Genomic DNA, 18669 nt, shown 5'->3' with positions numbered 1-18669 from the left:
CCTCAAACCGCTTCTACATCCAGGTTTCCTGAACTTAGGTCATCCCTCTCTGTTGTGCTAATGCCATCATTAATTAACAGAGCCACCCCTCCACATTTTCGTAGCTTCCTGTCCTTCCTACATATCATGTACCCTTCAATATTCAGGTTCCAATCTGTGCCATCATGCAGCCAAGTCTCTGTAATGGTATCAGATCGTACTTATTTATTTCTATTTGTCCGATCAGTTCATCTGTTTTGTTTCAAATGCTATGTGGATTCAGATACAGAGTCTTTAGCGTGTCCTATATTATTTTTGTAACCTCTAGCCTTATCTGCTGATTTACTCTTAGCTTTGTGCTTTGACCCTTCCTGTCACGGTCTGTTTATCATTTTCCATATTAATACCTTTCTCTCTTGGCTTGTCTCTACCCTTTGGCTAACCACATCTTTCCAAATTTGATCCCTTGCCCCCACTATTTAGTTTAAAACCCTCTCTACTTCCCTAGTTATGCGGCTCACGAGAACACAGTCCCACAACGATTCAGAGTGGTCTCTCGTTCGAGCTTGACCGACTGACCCAGCATCAGGAAGGGGTGGGCCCACTGAGAGCCACCCTCCGGCCTTTGCTGCAAACCGCCCCACGCCCTCCTCTCCCATGGCTCCCACTCCCCAAAACCTCTCCTACTCTATCTCACTTGTGGCCTGGGTTCAGCGCCTCCGGTGAGTTCAGTACCGGCAGCAGCTACCGCATTTGTGGTTGTCCTGCTCAATTAAATAGCTGCCGGCCTCTGGCTGACAGCTGTCAGCAGGTAAGACTTCTGTCGCCGGGGTCCTTAATCTCGGGGAAGGCCCAACGCTGTTTGCTTAAGTGCCTAATTGGCACGTAATGCGGCAGGCCTTCCCCAGACGAGGCGACACGGGGGTCTTGGCCATCAGCTAAAGCGCCAGTGAGAGCCCCATCGCCCAGATAAAATGACAGCCACGCAGTGTAAAGTACCTCTGAGATGGAAATTAATACTATCATTGATATCACTAAACAAGTGTAGACTGCAAAGGTTGACCAAGATATCAGTGGGGAGAGTTGCACTCAGCTCACAGGAAGATGAGGTCTTAACAATATACAGTCGCAGTGATAAGCAGCTCCCACTGTGTTTCACTTTTAGTATAAGATGTGTATAAGTTTGTTACTTTAAAAGAAAACTATAGCATTATATATTGAATGCTATTATCAAAAGTTGCAATACAGATTCGAGAATTTTTTTTTATTACTATTTTTCTGTAGTGATCTTGTAGAACTCATCCACCTTTTTCTCTCTTTGCTCCGCAGCTGAAACTAAAATCTGCTTTAAATACTATCATGGTGTAAGTGGAGCACTGCGAGCCACCACCCCATGTATTACAGTAAAAAATCCAGCTGCTATGGTAAGTAGAACGCTTTTAGTTTTTGTTCAAGACTATTCAAGGTATGTGTGGAAACTAACTTGAGATCTACATTCAGGCAAATTGGGGTGACCCAACCCACTTGGAAAGCCAAGTTTATTGGAGTTTGTTAAAAGTCTGTTCGTGGTCAACAATGTAGCATGGGAGTAGAGTCATATGGAGGCCAGACTGGGGAGGGTCGGCAGGCTCCCTTTCTTGAAGAATATTAGTGAAACGCTTGTGGTTTTTATGACAATCCAGATGCTATAGTGCTAGATTACCAAATTTGGTGAATTCATTTTGCATCTTGCTATGTTGGGATTTGAACTCACAACCCTTAGATTGCTCAGCCTAGTGATTATGATACTGGCATCATACCTCAAAAAAGACCAAAGTTAAGGAAGTGACCATGAATGAGTGGAAAAAATTGCAGTGGGCGGAAACAATGGCGGCCTCCTCTTGCGAGTCGCACATCGCAGTGCGGCGGCTCATTTAAATAGCCGAGACAGATCGCACCCCCCCCCCCCTTCCCCCACTGATTATGTGGAGGGGGCGGGGTGTCCGTCCCCGGCAATGACGTCAGCTGCCTGTGCATAGGTGCTGACGCCATTTTTAAACAGCTTCGAGCCCTCCCGAGCAATTTAATATTTAAAGATAGTGATTTTTAAAAAATTAAATACATTTATCTTGCCCCTTTCTCACTCCCCCAATAACCGTAGAGTTAATTATTTGCCTTCTCCCCCACAAATACTTAACTTGTCCACTTGACCTTCCCCCCGCCGCCCCCACACCCCGGCACTGAGAAACCTACCTGCTCCTCCCTCCCCACCAGTGTTCCACCTCAGTTCCCTGGACGGGGATCCATAGGCGCAGGAGTGCTGGCCAGCAGCACAATGATCGCACCAGGACAGATGGCGGAAACGTAAATGTAATTAATTCATTAATTTAAATGTATTTAAATATGTTAATGGCAGTCCTGTCACCGAGCGGCGGTGGGGGGAGGCCACCATGAGGCCACGCTGCCATCAGCAATATTGGGCCGGGCCCTCCCGGCGTCGGGTTGCAAGGCGGCCCTCTCCTGGAGGCAAGCCTTTGTTCATCTGCCTTAATATTTCCTTTTGTGGCTTGGTGTTAAATTTTGTTTTATAATGCTTCTGTGAAGTGCCTTGAAATATTTTATTATGTTGAAGGTCTTTTATATATGTAAGTTTTTGCTGTGAGGAGGAGATACCCTGTGAATTACTACTAGTTGCTGGCCTATTGGTGCTGCTTTGCCTTTAGCTTCGTGCAATTGACAATTTAATTTCCATGATTGGCATGAAATTGTTGGATTTGCACATTAATTGTTAAGATTGCCACAGAAAGCCAAGTCTAATAATTAACAACGTTAATATCCTTTTAAGAATGTCATAATTATTAATGACTTGTCATTCACCCTGTCTTGCCCAGAAAGCGAACACCTATAAGTGTTTTGAGATTTTAAAAATGTAAATTATAAATTCTTACTTTTTTTTCTTTTCGTCTCTGTCTCTGTTTTCTCTCTCTCTCAATCTTGTCTTTATTTCCTATTCTTTATCTCTCTTTCTGTACCTGATTTAACGTTGAACTCACCCACAATAAGGGGCGAGTTTTAAGCTCTCCCCCGCAACAGGTTTGGAGGCAGGGAGAGCATATAATAGGGTGGGATGGTGATGGGGGGTTGACCCCGCCACCTTCCTGCCTCCACCGAAATTAATTCCGGGGCGTGAAGGCCTGTGAGCGGACTTCCCAACCTGCTGCTTTGCCGCGCAGTGGGTGGGCCTGTCGCTGCATGGGAAGCACGGCAAGAAAAATTGTGCTTGCCGGCTCCGGGGGTGGGGGAGTGTTACTCGTTAAAAGGTACAGTGTCTGAACGAGGGAGCCGGCATCAGGAATGGCGGAGCCCACTGAGAGCCTCCCCTTGCCCTGCTGCCGACACACCCCCCCACACCTATCTCCCCCACAACCTCCACCCCTCAAGACCCCACCTGCCCTGACCTATCTGGGGTCTAGTCCAGAGCTGCTCCTAGGCCTCGTATGGGTGCTCCACTGGCAGCAGCCACCTCCTCCGCAGTGGCATCGCTCAGTTCAAGAGCTGCCAGTCTCTGATTGATCGTCAGCTCTTGGAGGTTGGGGCTTCCATTGCTGGGGTCCATGATCCCATGGAAGGTCCACCGCTGTCCTGTTAAGTCCCCAATTGGCACTTGATTAGACGGGCCTCCCACAGAAGGGGCGACGTGGGATTCTAGGTGGCGCTTTTAGCGGAGGTCGTGACCCCCATCACCTGGATAAAATCTCAGCATAATTCACCCTCCTTTTCAATCTTTTCTCAATTTATTTCTCAATCCTAAAAACTTTATTGGTTAAAGAGATACACTGTTTGTGCCTTTGTTCACCGAGATCCCTGTTGCCCTCACCACTCGCTTATCAGCTTATACTTCTAGCAACTTTGTGGGCAAAAATTTTTGAAGTCTAAATGTTCAATTGTAAGTCTAACTAAGGGGAAAAACGGTGAGATGCCCTGCTCCAACAAAGTGATATGAAGGTGGTGGGGTCAGGCAAGAGTTATGAGGGAAATGATTGATGCAGTGGGCAGATGTCATGGTCAGTGTAAGTCCTGTTTCAGATCGGGCAAATGTTTCTTGCAGCTTTCAAAAAGTTGTCCTCTGCTGCCTGTTTGGGATCGGTGGAAAGGGGTATGGGTGGTTCCCACTGTTCACCCACCAACTGACCGCAGGTGTGTTTTGTTAAAAAATGGTACGTTAGTCCGTAAGTGTTTTTCGGATCAAATAAATAGACAAGAGACATGTTTTTTCATGGATTAAATGAAGATAACTATTTATTTTTACACAGTTCCCAAAATGGTTGCAACCTCACCCACATACACGTTCACCCAACAACAGGTGCACAAATATAGATAGATAGAGGGAAAAGGGTGGTGTCATGCAGACCCCCACCTGCCAAGAATGAGGCATATTAATTTGATGATCATATGAACATTGATTTTAAACTGTTGCTGGAGTGAAGAAAGGACTTGTTTCAAAAAATCATCGAACACTGCGCTGGAAGGACATTTGCATACTAAGAGACACTGCTTGTGGAGACAAAGGACTATTCCCTGCTCCAATTAACCCAAATGGATTTTGATCACCAGACATTGAAGGTTTAAGGAAGAGAATCCAGAGACTGCTGAGGTGATACAATCCACAAAGCCAGAACTGGTTAAACCAGCTGGTCACATGACTAACTGGCTGGTCCAGGTTTTTTTTGAACTAGCCACAGTATAGTTTGAATTCAGAAGGCTGTTTGAACTGGAACCTGTAACAAAGAAGCCTCTCCCTCTCTTGCACTTTCTCCCAAGCCACCGGACCCACAGAAGACACGTAAACCTCGAGAGAAAAGACTCCAATCCTGAAACAAGTTGAAGCGTGCACTGGGCCCTAACGAATTGAAAGTCTGACCTGCAACCAAAGTCTCCACATTGAACTCAAAGGACAGTAAAATAGGAGCCCATCTATTGCCTCAAACTTTTCCTCTTTATTCATTTCTATTTTTCTGTATCTGCGTGTGTGTTTATTGCGTATGCATGCTGGCGTGGTCGCGTCGCGTATTTGTAGTTGGTAACCGGATTAGAGTTCAAGATTAACAAACTTCTACCGTTCTTGTTTAAAATCTGAGAAATCCTGTCTGAATTGATTCCTTTGCCTTACAATTGGAAAGGGGTGAACAAGGATTCGCTGAGGGGGAGCTAAAAAAAACACTGTGTTCCTAAAAATTAAACCCTATTACGGTTAATCTAGGCAAAGGCTGAGAGGGAACCTGTAGACCCCTTCTCACCTGGTCGTAATAGAAAGTTGGGGGCTACTGTCCTGGATTTGACCCACAGACAAACAAGAGAAATTGGAACTGGGAAGTCAAATTGTTCCCAATCAAAAAAGAGAAGATTTCAATACAGGTTTTCTTGTGCTTGTGTGTGCTCGAATATTAACATGTCTGCCACCGAAGCTAGTAGCTCCCCAAGCCAGGGTGAAGTAACTTGGGATAAGTTAAAAGCACTGTCTATGGGGGAGTTGAGGAAAATGGCTGAGCGGTGTGGGTTCACTGTACATGGCAAGGCTAGGAAGTCTGAAATCCTAAGGCTAGTGGCCAACCATTTTTCCCTTGAATCTGAAGAAGCAGAAACAGGGTTAGAAATAAACTCTGACAGGGTATTGCTAGCAAAGATACAATTGGAACAAAGGAAACTTGAATTTGAAGAAAGAGAAAGAGAGACAGGAGAGAGAAAGAGAAAGAACCTTCCAGAAAGAATGTGAAGAGAGAGAGCTGAGACGACTTGAGTTAACTAGGGGTCGACAGAGTAACCCTAGTGAAAGCATGGCCAATATGGAGGAGCGTTATACAGAATTGTTAAAACTTTCCCAACTGATCCCAAAATTCAATGAGGGAGACATGGAAGCGTTTTTTGTGTCTTTTGAAAAACTGGTAAGGCCGTTACAGTGGCCACCTGAGGCTTGGACTCTGTTGTTACAGAGTAAATTAGTAGGAAAAGCCCATGAAGTTTATTCCATGTTGTCAGATGAGAGTTCATCAAATTATGAACTGACAAAAAATGCTTTCCTCGGGGCATATGAGTTAGTACCGGAAGTCTATCGCCAAAAGTTTACAACCTTCAAGAAGCAAGCTGATCAAACTTACTGGAGTTTGAGAGAAATAAGCATCTGGCTTTTGACCAGTGGCTGAGGGCTGTTAAAGTACAGTTCAGCCATGAAAATCTCAGAGAAGTAACTTTGCTAAAGGAATTTAAAAACTCTCTCCCACTCTCCATAAAGATACATGTAGAGGAACAGAAGGCTCATAGAGCCTGGCAAGCTGCAGTTCTGGCGATGAGTTTGCTCTCATTTATAAGTTGGTTTCCCAGGGGAAAACCTTTCCTAGTCACCCCCATAAATTTGAAAGGGACAAAGGGTGGGCAGGTGATAGAAGCCTGGGAGGGAAAGAAAAGCAGTAAACACAGTGGGGTCTCCAGCCAAAAAGGAAGGTGCTGTGAGTAGGAGTGAGACCTGGAGACCTGTGTGCTTCCATTGTAATAAAGCAGGGCATTTAAGAGCCGACTGCTGGAAACTTAGAAGAAAACCTGTTGGGTTAATCGGGGCATACCCACTCAGTGACGGAGAAGGGACCCCGATAGAAAGCACAGCAGAACAAACTGTAGCTTTAACTGCAGTAAGAGTGAGACTCGGGAAGCTTGCGGCTGCAAGTGCAGGAAAATTTAATAGGATTCCTGAAGGTTATCAGCGTTTTGTGTCTGAAGGGAGAGTAACCCCATACCCCTCGAGTGGGGCAAGCAAGCCCATAGTGATTCTCAGAGACACAGGGGCCACTAGATCCCTTTTACTGGGAAAAGGCCTGACCTTTCCCCCAGAGAGTGCAGTGAACACCAAAATGGTGGTGAATGGTATTGGAGGGCAGTGCGTGCCTGTACCTTTACAGTGGGTGCACTTGTAGTATGACCTAGTTTCGGGACCAGTGACTGTAGGGATTGTCCCGAGTTTGCCTGTGGACGGGGTTGACCTGTTCCTAGGTAATGATCTGGCAGGAATGAAGGTGGTAGCTTCCCCGGTAGTGAATGAAAGACCGCAGGAGGTCAGAGAAACAGGGCAGTGGCAGGAGACGGTTCCCTGCAGTTTCCCTGAATGTGTAATGAATCAGGCCATAATTAAACCAGCTCCCCCAGAGGAGACTGAATTGGCACTGCAGGCAGATGATCATGATGTCTGTCCGAGACTTTCTTTGGAAAGTTAGAAGACCCAGGGAATGAGTTAAATAGATCTTCCCTAGCTGAGGCTCAGCGAACTGACCCAGTATTGAGAGAGTTAGCACAGGCTGCTCAATCTGAAATTGAAGCAGAGGGTGTCCCTGATTGCTGCTATTTAAAGAATGAGGTACTGATGAGGAAATGGAGTTCTCCTCACAGACCTGAGAGAAAGTAGTAGACAGTGGTTCACCAGTTCGTGGTGCCGCAGAGGTACTGGAGAGAAATAGTAAGAATGGCCCATGAGATTGCAATGGCTGTACATGTCAGTATATAACAAACCAAAAGCCACATAAGACAGCAGTTTGACTGGCCAGAACTACACAAAAATATGGTGGAGTACTGTAGGAGTTGCCACACATGCCAGGTTGAGGGGAAATCCCAACCTACAATGAAATCTGCACCCCTATGTCCTGCGTCGCTGTTTAGAGGACCCTCCAGCAGAGGGCTGGTGAACTGTAAGGGACCACTGCCGAGAACAAAAGGGGACAGGCAGGCAGCAGGCTGGCAACAGGTTAGAAAGGAAGGGGGAAAAGGGAGCAAAAGGGCAGGTTATAAGATGTCCAGGAAGAATCCCGGATGAAAACCCCTACTGTCCAGCCTGCCAACCCTGAAATATTTGAAAAAATAGGCCCCATATCCTCCTATGTAAATGCAGACACTCGAAGCTCTCCAACAGAGTTGCTAACAGCATTTACAGTCACCTGCAGAGACAAAGAGAGTCCTCAAGAGGGGAGAGAAACTGTGAGGGTGATGCCTCACTTGGTCGAAGTGCCGCAGGGGAGTGCAGTAGAATTTGGACAAATACCTGCAAGCAGCAGTGTCCCAGAGGACAAAGAGATGAGCAAAGGATCCACCTCCACAGTCAGGAAAAAGGGAGGTGAAAAGCCCTTGCATGACTCATCTAAGCACTGAAAGGGAGTTCAGAGTGGAGCCGCCCACTGCTGCCACCCCTGAGCAGAACTCCCACCTGGGGCTAATTAAACCTAACCTCACCTATCAACCCCCCGCCCCCGCAGACCTCAACAAGAACAAAGCCCCCTTAGGCTGTCATGGAAATGTGCAAACTGAAAACATTTCCCCAAAAACCGCATGTTTATTGGGATGCCGGAAAGGGCAGTTTAAAGCTGCATGGCCACCAAGAAAAGATAGGCTGTAACAATTGTTAGGGTTCTGAATGAATAAAAGAGATGCATGCATGTATGTCCTTAACTTCTCTCTAGTCCTTTTTAGTAAAGTCCGTATGTATCAAGCCTGTGTCCTCAGTACCTTGCTCTACGACAGCGAGGCCTGGACAACATATGTCAGCCAAGAGCGACGTCTCAATTCATTCCATCTTCGCTGCCTCCAGAGAATCTTTGGCATCAGGTGGCAGGACCGTATCTCCCAACGCAGAAGTCCTCGAGGCGGCCAACATCCCCAGCATATACACCCTACTGAGCCAGCGGTGCTTGAGATGGCTTGGCCATGTGAGCCGCATGGAAGATGGCAGGAACCCCAAGGACACATTGTACAGGGAGCTCGCCACCGGCCGTCCGTGTCTCCGCTTTAAAGACGTCTGCAAACACGACATGAATTCCTGTGACATTGACCACAAGTCGTGGGAGTCAGTTGCCAGTGATCGTCAGAGCTGGCAGACAGCCATAAAGGTGGGGCTAAAGAGTGGCGAGTCGAAGAGACTTAGCAGTTGGCAGGAAAAAAGACAGAAGCGCAAGGGGAGAGCCAACTGTGTAACAGCCCTGACAACCAGTTTTATCTGCAGCATCTGTGGAAGAGTCTGTCACTAGAATTGGCCTTTATCGCCACTCCAGGCGCTGCTTCACAAACCACTGACCACCTCCAGGTGCTTACCCATTGTCTCTCGAGACAAGGAGGCCAAAGAAGAAGAGAAGAAAAGAAAGAAGTCCCCTTGAATGAAATGCTCTTATAAATCGCATTTCATTCTGCTGGGTGTGGAGGTGTCATGCAGACCTCCACGTGCCAAGAAAGAGGCATATTAATTTTGTCATATCAACATTTATTTTAAACTGTTGCTGGAGTGAAGAAAGGACTTGTTTCCAAAAATCACCAGACACTGGACTGGAAGGGCATTTGCATACTAAGAGACACTACTGCTCCAATTAACCCAAATGGATTTTGATCACCAGACATTGAAGGTTTAAGGACGAGCATTCCAGAAACTGCTGAGGTGATACAATCCACAAAGCCAGAACTGGTTAAACCAGCTGGTCACATAACTAACTGGCTGGTCCAGGTTTTTTTGAACTAGCCACAGTATAGTTTGAATTCAGAAGGCTGTTTGAACTGGAAGCTGCAACAAAAAAGCCTTTCACTCGCACTTTCTCCCAACCCACCGGACCCACAGAACACACGTAAACCTCAAGAGAGAAAAGACTCCGATCTTGAAATAACTTGAAGCGTGCACCGGGCCCCAACGAATTGCAAGTCTGACCTGCAACCAAAGACTCCACATTGAACTCAAAGGACAATAAAATAGAAACCCCTCTATTGCCTCAAACATTTCCCCTTTATTCTTTTCTATTTTTCTGTCTCAACCTACTTGTGTGTTTATTCCGTATGCATGCTAGCGTGGTCGCATCGCATATTCGTAGTCGGTAACCAGATTAGAGTTTAAGATTAATAAACTTCTATCTTTCTTGTTTAAAATCTAAGAAAATCTGTCTGAATTGATTATTTTCCTTACAATTGGAAAACGGTGAACAAGGATTCACTAAGGGGGAGCTAAAAACACTGTTTCTAAAAATTAAACCCTGTTACAGTTAAACCAGGCAAAGGCTGAGAGGGAACCTGTAGACCCCTACTCAATGGTCATAACAGTAGGATGCTGTTTGAAGTCCAAAGTGAGGTAAGTGTTTGTGGTTTACAGTAAACCTGTTGAATCTTCTCAGGAGGAAAGTTTTTTTTTGAAGGTGCAGGCCTGGGTGTTTGTAGTCTTGAACTTGTTGAGGTGTTGTAGAGTGCTGGTAGTTACAACTCAGCACAAAGCTGGTCGTGTGGATTTGTTACCTTCACAGATGGTGAGTCTTAAGGTCACTTTATAATGTCTCTGCAGTGGCTGTTCCAGTTGTTGTTCAGCAGGATTCTTCTTGTTTGGTTGGATCACTTTCACAGCCTCTGGCTGGACCAGCTTTCTGAGATGTTGGCTGGATCTACTGTCTTACTCCAGAGGGTTACCTTTTTAAGGTAAAAATCTATCACATTCGGGTTTCTGTTAGGAGACACATGGCTTTCTCCTCTTGTGTGACCACACAATATACCAGGATGTGGAGACCATGGCTATCGATTGATGTCTGAATGGAGACCATTCCATTAACACAGTGCTACTTCATCCCTATTCATTTTGGTTTGGGCTGTGAGTCAGTTTGTCTCCAGAATCCTTTGCTAGTTCATTCATGTTGATATGAGTTATTAAAATGCAGTAGTGTTCCTTTCAATTTCAAAGGGGTTCACCCCAGAGCTATTTCAAATGAGGTTAATGAGTTTCATTTTTGCAGACATTTTTGTTGATTTCCAGTACAGGAGATGTCACATGACCTCTACTCCATTTTGACTGTGTCCATGCTCTTGTGATTTTATTTGAGAGTTTACTTTTTTAATTCATAATTCTTCCATTTCATTGTTTTTATTTTAGAGATACAGCACTGAAACAGGCCCTTCGGCCCACCGAGTCTGTGCTGACCATAAACCACCCATTTATACTAATCCTACATTAATCCCATTTTCCCTCTCACATCCCCACCTTCCCTCAATTCCCCTATCTATACTAGGGGCAATTTATAATGGCCAATTTACCTATCAACCTGCAAGTCTTTGGCTGTGGGAGGAAACTGGAGTACCCGGCGAAAACCCACGCGGTCACAGGGAGAACTTGCAAACTCCACACAGGCAGTACCCAGAATCGAACCTGGGTCGCTGGAGCTGTGAGGCTGCAGTGCTAACCACTGCGCCACTGTGCCGCCCCATGGCTCCTTCTGTGCATGGCATACTGTTGCATGCTGCTGCTCGTGTTATTACCAGATTACCTTGCTGCCTTTGGTCCTTGAAAAGGAGACTCCGGCTCAACTATGTTGCAGAGCTCCAGGACCAATCCAGGCACCTGAAATGTGCCTTCAGATGCTGTGATGATTATCATGGTCGAATAGCCCTTGTTACAGCAGTACAGAACTGGTGTCCTTAGAAAGCATGCAAGTGCCATCAGGATGGCTATAGAGAATGTCTTTAATCTTTCATCCAAAGACTTGCCATTTGTTCTGATTGAAAGAATGGTGGCACAATGGACTGCTTTAAAATGAAGCAAGCACGGCAGCTTTCATAAAGAAAAAAAATAAAGACTTGCATTTATATAACATCTTTCATGACCACTGGATGTCTCAAAGTGTTTTACAGCCAATGAAGTACTTTTTGAAGTGTAGTCATTGTTGTATGAAATGCGGCAGCCAGTATGTGCACAGCAAATTTCCACAAACAGCAATGTGATAATGACCAGATAATTTGTTTTTTTGTAATATTGACTGAGGGATAAATATTGGCCAGGACACTGGGGATAACTCCCCTGCTCTTCTTCAAAATAGTGCCATGGAATCTTTTACATCCACCTGAGCAGATAGGGACTCGATTTAACATTTCATCCAAAAGACGGCACTTTGGACAGTGCAGCACTCCCTCAGTACTGCACTGGAGTGTCATCCTTGATTTTTGTGCTCAAGCCCTGGAGTGAGACTTGAACCCATCTGTTCAATTTGGTGCTATGGTTGGAAATGAACTGGAAAAGATTATTGAAAAACATATATACGGTCACATGGGTGCAATCTATGGTTCCTTGTATTTGGTGAATTCTGCCACTCAGTAAAATTGCACTGTCCTGTCATGGTGTGGCTAGCTCGAGCAAATTGTGACTTGCTTGATGCACCTGTGCACTGCTGATTGACTAATATGACTGATATCTCCAATGGCAGCTTTAGCATAACTACTTTGCATAAAAATTGAGGGTAATGGTGATTTTTGAAGGTACTGACAGTGCTGGTGCCTTTGGTGAAGCTAGGCAATAGATGAGATTGCAGTATGTGGAGTTAACTCATTAATGGTTTTGGTTGTGAACGGTAGGCTCAGTGGGCATTGGTCCTGGGTCAGCTAGTGTTGGAAGTGCCTTGGTCTGTATATTCAGCAGTGGGATGTTGATGGTTGGGTGCCATATGTGCCCTGCATTGCCTAATCTCCATCTGTTCCTCCTTCCACTCTTGCTCCAAAAGTACAGACATAAGGGTATTTGCAATGGGAAACCAATTTGAGCTTTTTTGGAATGAATGGATGAAAGAAATGAAAGGCCCGTATCAGAAGTCACAGACATAAAGATTGAAGCAGCAGACAGTAGCAAAATAAAACAAAACAAAAAAGAAAAACAGTACACAAAAATAAATATTTAGAGTAATATAATGGTTACAGAACAGAAGGAGGCCATTCTGCCCATTGAGGCCATGCTGGCTCTCTGCAAGAGCAATATAGCTAGTCCCACACCTCACTCTTTTCCCATAGCCCTGCAAGTTTTTTCTCTTCAGGTGCTTATCCAACTCCCATTTGAACACCACGATTGAATCTGCTTCCACCACACTTCCATGCAGTGCATTCCAGATCGTAACTGTTCACGGCGTACAAAAAAGTTTTACCTCATGTTGCCTTTGGTTCTTTTGTCAATCACCTTAAATCGGTGTTCTGTAGTTCTTGACCCTTCCGCCAGTGGAAACAGTTACTCCCTGTCTACTCTGTCTAGACTCCTCATGATTTTGAACATCTCTATCAAATCTCCTCTCAACCTTCTTGAAGGAGAACAACTCCAGCTTCTCCAATCTATCCACAGAATTGAAATCCCTCATCCCTGGAACCATTCTCGTATATATTTTCTGCACCCTCTCTAAAGCTTTCACATCCTTCCTAATTTCCTAAGTGGGGTGCTCAGAATTGGACACAGTGCTCCAGTTGAGACCAAACTAGTGTTTTATAATGGTTTGTTATAATTTCCTTGCCTTTGTGCTCTATCCCTCTATTCACAAAGCCCAGGATCCTACATGCCATATTAACTGCCGTCTCCACCTGCCAGGTCTTTGTTCCTGCACCCCCATTCGAAATGCACTCATTACTTTGTATTCCCTCTCCTTGTTCTTCCTACCAAAACCTATCACTTCAGACTTCTCTGCATTAAATTTCATTTGCTATGTGTCAGCCCATTCCGCCAACTTGTCCACGTCCTGTTGAAGTCTATTGCTAGCCACCTCACAGTTTACTATACTTACAATTTGTAAATTTTGAAATTGTACAATGTACACCCAAGTCTAGGTCATTTATATCAAGCAAAGCAGTGGTCCTCATACTGATGCCTTTGGAACACCACTATATACCTTCCTCCAGCCTGAGAAACAGCCATTGATTACTACTCCCTGTTTCCTGTCACTTATCCAATTTCACATCCATGCTGCCACTGTACCTTCAACTTTGCTGACAAGCTTATTCTGTGTCACTTTCTCAAATGCTTTTCAGAAGTCCATGTACATGACATGAACCATATTACCTTCATCAAACCTCTCTGTTACCTCATCAAAAAACTCAATTAAGTTAGTTACAACACTTTATTGATGCCCATACTGTGGTCCTGTTAAATTTGATTCTGCCTTTTCCTGCATGTGCCAGTGCTGGACACTGTTACATGCAGGCCATAGCTGCACTCAGCATTGAAGCAGCAGTAGTAACACAAAATGAGAAATATAATATTGTGTGAGTCCCACCTCCTTTAAATATACCGACAAATATTTGGGTGGTGGCTTCTGGTGTCTGGGAGATGGGACATCGGAAAATACATGGAGGCAAAAATAGGTGGCTATCCGCACAATAGATTCACGTGCAATTTTGTGTTCCTGCCTATCAGAACACTGCCAGAAATGGGATGATAAGAGAGAGGAAATTCTGGATTTCTGTGTTTGCAGGTTGTTTGACAATAGGGGGAGCGAGTCTTGCAGTGTGATGCTGTTCAGATCTATATTCGCACTTTCCAACTGGCGTCAATGGGCAACGACAAAGTGGGAACCCATGGTGAGTTTTTCCATCGTTACGCCAGGGCCACTGAAGCCAAGTAAAGCAGTCTTTTATTTTTAAAGAGTTGTTCTAGGTCACCAGAAAGGCTACCTAACCTTCCAGCCCCCATTGACCCCTATACCTGTACCATCACCCTGCACCTTCACATGGAAAATAACATCTCCCTTTAATTCTGTTATTTATCCAAAGCCACTAGAGTCAAGAGAACTGAATTGAATTCTCGTAAACTCGTAAAAGGCTGTGGAAAATTTTTTGATTAATTTCTTGGAAAAGATGGATATTAAATAATTTTATAAACAGGAAAAATGAACATAACCTTTTAGTACTGAGCAATGCTGGCAGCGAGTTTACTGGGTGTGATTTTATTTCATCCTAACACCACAGGAAGAGAGCTTTGAAATATTAAACGTGTGATTTCCTTTACAAAGACTTTCTCATGTGTGTATATATTGTGTTTTTTAAACTTTGGTGAGCTGTATGCAAAAAATGTACAGAATTTTTTCCCACTGCAAATAAATATATTTTTATACTTCTGGTCTATAAGATTTTACATTTTCTTTAGTGTTGGATACCTTTGGTTTTCTAATGCTAGCGAAGCACGTTAACCTTTTGCTGTGTAAGATTAATCTTTGAGACCACTGCAGCTCTAAGGGTAGTATTTTATTTTATTGTTCCAACGGGCATGTCATTGATGGGTGTGAGATCCACACTAAAGTGCATGATTGAAGTAACCCAGTTCAGTAATTTTGAACTAATTGGTATATAACTAAATCTACTTTTATTTTGCCAAATTTAGCTCCTTTCAGTTTTATTTAAAAATGTATATTTTACATAGAATTTACAGCAAATAAACATGCCATTTAGCCCAACTGGTCGATGCTGGCATTGATGCTCTAAATGCGTTGCTTCCCACCCCTCTTCATCTCACTGCGTCATGTGCTTATTGAGCTTCCCCTAAATTGCTCTGGTGCCTTCACTTCAACTACTCCTTGTGGTAGCCCGTTCCACATTCTTACCTCACTTTGGGTAGTTTCTCCTGAATTTTCTACTGGAATTATTGATGAGTACCTTATATTTCTGGCCCTTTGTTTTGATCTCACTCATCTCACTCACAATTGGAAAAATCTCACCCCCCACAAGTGGAATCATGTTTTGGTTTTTGTTTCTGTGCATTGGACCCAGTATGTGGTACTAAGGAGCCAAATGATGCAGGATCAGTGTGGGGTGAGGGTGAGGGACTAGGTGGGGATTTGCATAGCTTGTTTCCATTCAGGCCACTCTTGGTGGTTGACAAATGTGTCAATGCAAGTTCTTTAGGAAAAGAAGGGCCTGATTCAGGGTGTCCTGGGAGGGAAGATGATGGGTGAGGAAGCAAAACAAATTTATAAATTTAGTTCCATTAGTGAGAAAAAGGGAGTGTCAAATTTCTGTTAGAAATTCTGGTTAAAAGAAGGACACTCACCATGATCTTATGTACACCCCAAGTGCTGGTCAACTGTTTGTTGAATAAATTTATGTTATCCTTCTACTACTGAACCATACGAAAGAACATACCTTATCTTTGGAGGTGTTGAAGTATGTATGAATTTGTTTTGCCTAATGGATTAGTCAAAAAATGATTTCTGTTCTCTGACAGGCTTTGGAGAATCACACAAGGGCTGGACTAGGCGTCGTGATTTGGTGCCATGTACACATGTATTTTGGGTCCCCTCAATTCAGAGCCAGGTTCCCAGTAAAACTGAATTATTCTAAATGGTCTTACGAACCAAATAAGTGACAGTGACCCCAAAATTGCCTTTTGTGATTGAAACCTATTTTCTTCTTGATCTTTCTTTATTTAGAAGTAGTAACTATTGCATGAGGCAAGACAAATCTCCTCCCGCATGGCATTTACTATAATAATCATATAAAGAACTAGAGCGTTCAATCACCCCAACTCTTTCCAATAAAACAGCCTGCCTCATGTAACTTTAAATATTACTTTTCATCCTGCAACAAAGAATCAGGTCTTAAAAATGGATTCTCTCTTACTGAATGATAATTTATTAACTTAAAACCTGTTTGTTATGAGAAACCTCTGAATAGTGAAACTCGTTTGTTTTAGTGTGGGGAAAAAGCATTTTATTTTTGTTAGTTCAGAGAGAGTGAGAATATCCCAGCATTCATCTGGTAAGAGTCTCCTAGTTCACTGGTGCCATGAAGGCAAGTCATTCTCCTGTATATTCACAAGAGAAGGTCCTCACTACCTGCAGAGAAATGACGAGCAGTCAAAGTGAACATGAGTTCACTATGATTTTACAATAGCCAATGTTTAGAATACCCTAATTAAAGCAGTTTTGCAATGCAAGCTTACTTTTGTGGTATTTCAAAATATTGCTAATTGCAAAGTGGAGGCAGAAAACCGTCTAAATAAAATTTTTTTAAAAAGTAGTCATATTTAGATTGTTGACAAAAACCAGCAATTAATTTCTGGCTATCTAGGAAAACCGAGATAAGGTGCATCTGCTTTATAGTCGTGTTGAGACAGGAAACTGCAGTTATTGACCCATTTACTGGCCACAGTGAGGTAGGAAACTAGCTTTATTAAACGCCACAGTGCTGCACTCAGATGGACTTGTTTAACGACCAAGGTGGCCTGCTTAATGGTCACTTTGGGCAAGGTGGGACACCTGCTTTTTTTAAATTCATTTTTGGGATGTGACCGTCACTGGCAAAGTCAGCATTTATCGCCCATACCTAATTGCCCTGGAGAAGTAGTGCTGGTTAGTGCAAGTAAGTGGTAGGAGATGGCCCTGTTTAATGGTCATGCACACTGTCAGTATCAACTGTTAGTTTTCTTTAAATTGCTGAGTATTTAGGTTGAACCAATCAGAAACTTGGAGGGTTGTGGTTTGGGTTACATGCAAACATGGCAAGTTGAAAAGTCTGGGCATTGGATGCATAGGGTAAATGACATGAAATAAAGCAAGTAATCTTCTATTACTATTGTGGATTTTGAATGCCTTGGGTAGAAATTCTGTGTTGAAGCCTGTATAAAACCCTGCACACAAAAATGCAGCATGATTGAGTCAAATGTTTGTGCATAGATTTTGTCAATCAGAAGTTTAGTTTAGAGATACAGCACTGAAACAGGCCCTTCGGCCCACCGAGTCTGTGCCGACCATCAACCACCCATTTATACTAATCCTACACTAATCCCATATTCCTACCACATCCCCACCTGTCCCTATATTTCCCTACCACCTACCTATACTAGGGGCAATTTATACTGGCCAATTTACCTACCAACCTGCAAGTCTTTTGGCTTGTGGGAGGAAACTGGAGCACCTGGAGAAAACCCACGCAGACACAGGGAGAACTTGCAAACTCCACACAGGCAGTACCCAGAATTGAACCCGGGTTGCTGGAGCTGTGAGGCTGCGGTGCTAACCACTGCGCCACTGTGTCTACTTTTAAGTTACTAATGTTTGAGTGAAGTTTCTCCATGTTGGCATTACAGCAGTCTAGGTGCCTTCCAATAGCAATGTGATTTATAACAGTACATTTTTATTCATAAGACACCGTTTTACAGGTCCAGCGCAACAAATCCAAAAACTGGTCTTTAAAGAATTGATTTTAGAAATCTCTAACCAACAGTGTTGCAAATTAAAATGTTAATGTCAAAATTCAGCTTTTTTAGAGTACTATCAGAAAAATGTGTGTGCCTCTACTCTTGAAAGCAGCTTTCCACTACTGATGAATGAAGCATTGTTCTGCAAGCAGATATTTGCTTTGATGAATTGTGTATTGTCTTTAGTGGTCATGCTCCCACATATTGGGTGGATTATTGATACTATTTCAAATAAATATTATGGTGGTGTTGCAATAGTATCATGAATGGTGGTGCTGGAAACAGCTGCAGTAGTGCAGCAGTGAGCTGTCAAGTCAGTTAGTCAAATATGAATCGCAGTCTAAGTTAACAATTATGGATAGACAGATGGAGGAGGCACACAAATGACAAACATTGGCCTGGATTTTGCCGTCAGTGACAAAGGGACGCTGCTTGCCGCTGACCTCGAGGAAAGCTGCCCACAAAGATCTAGTGAGCACTGTGGGTTACATCTTCTTCCTTGGTAAAGACAGATGCAATGTATTCATTTAATACCTCAGCTATTCCCTCTGCCGCCATGTGTAAATCCCCTTTCTGGTCCCTAATTGGCCCCATTTCTCCTTTTACCACCCTTTTACGATTTATATGCCAATAGAAAACTTTGGGATTTCCTTTAATGCTAGCTGCCAGTCTCTTTTCATGCTCTCTCTTTGCTTCTCTTATTTGCTTTTTCAATTCCCCTCTGG

General features: G+C 43.8%; 1 protein-coding gene across 15 annotated transcripts in view; it reads left to right on the top strand.

Moving 5' to 3' along the window:
* hecw2b (HECT, C2 and WW domain containing E3 ubiquitin protein ligase 2b) overlaps positions 1-18669 on the top strand; it is a 431729-nt gene that overhangs the window by 228308 nt on the left and 184752 nt on the right. For 12 of the 15 annotated variants that reach the window (XR_010975402.1, XR_010975398.1, XR_010975400.1 and 9 more), the window contains one exon: positions 1309-1403. The exons of 2 other annotated variants lie outside the window; for them this stretch is intronic. Coding sequence is in view for 5 of the 13 variants with exons in the window: in XM_068035672.1 (XP_067891773.1) it covers positions 1309-1403 (95 nt within the window). In the remaining 8 variants the exon portion in view is untranslated. Of the gene's footprint in view, positions 1-1308; positions 1404-14231; positions 14332-18669 lie in introns of those variants that run through there. One more of the 15 variants, XR_010975403.1, reaches the window with a different exon arrangement.

This window comes from Heterodontus francisci, chromosome 7, assembly GCF_036365525.1.
Source record: "Heterodontus francisci isolate sHetFra1 chromosome 7, sHetFra1.hap1, whole genome shotgun sequence".
NCBI classification, from domain to species: Eukaryota; Metazoa; Chordata; class Chondrichthyes; order Heterodontiformes; family Heterodontidae; genus Heterodontus; species Heterodontus francisci.
This window is presented reverse-complemented; position numbering and strand designations above follow the sequence as displayed.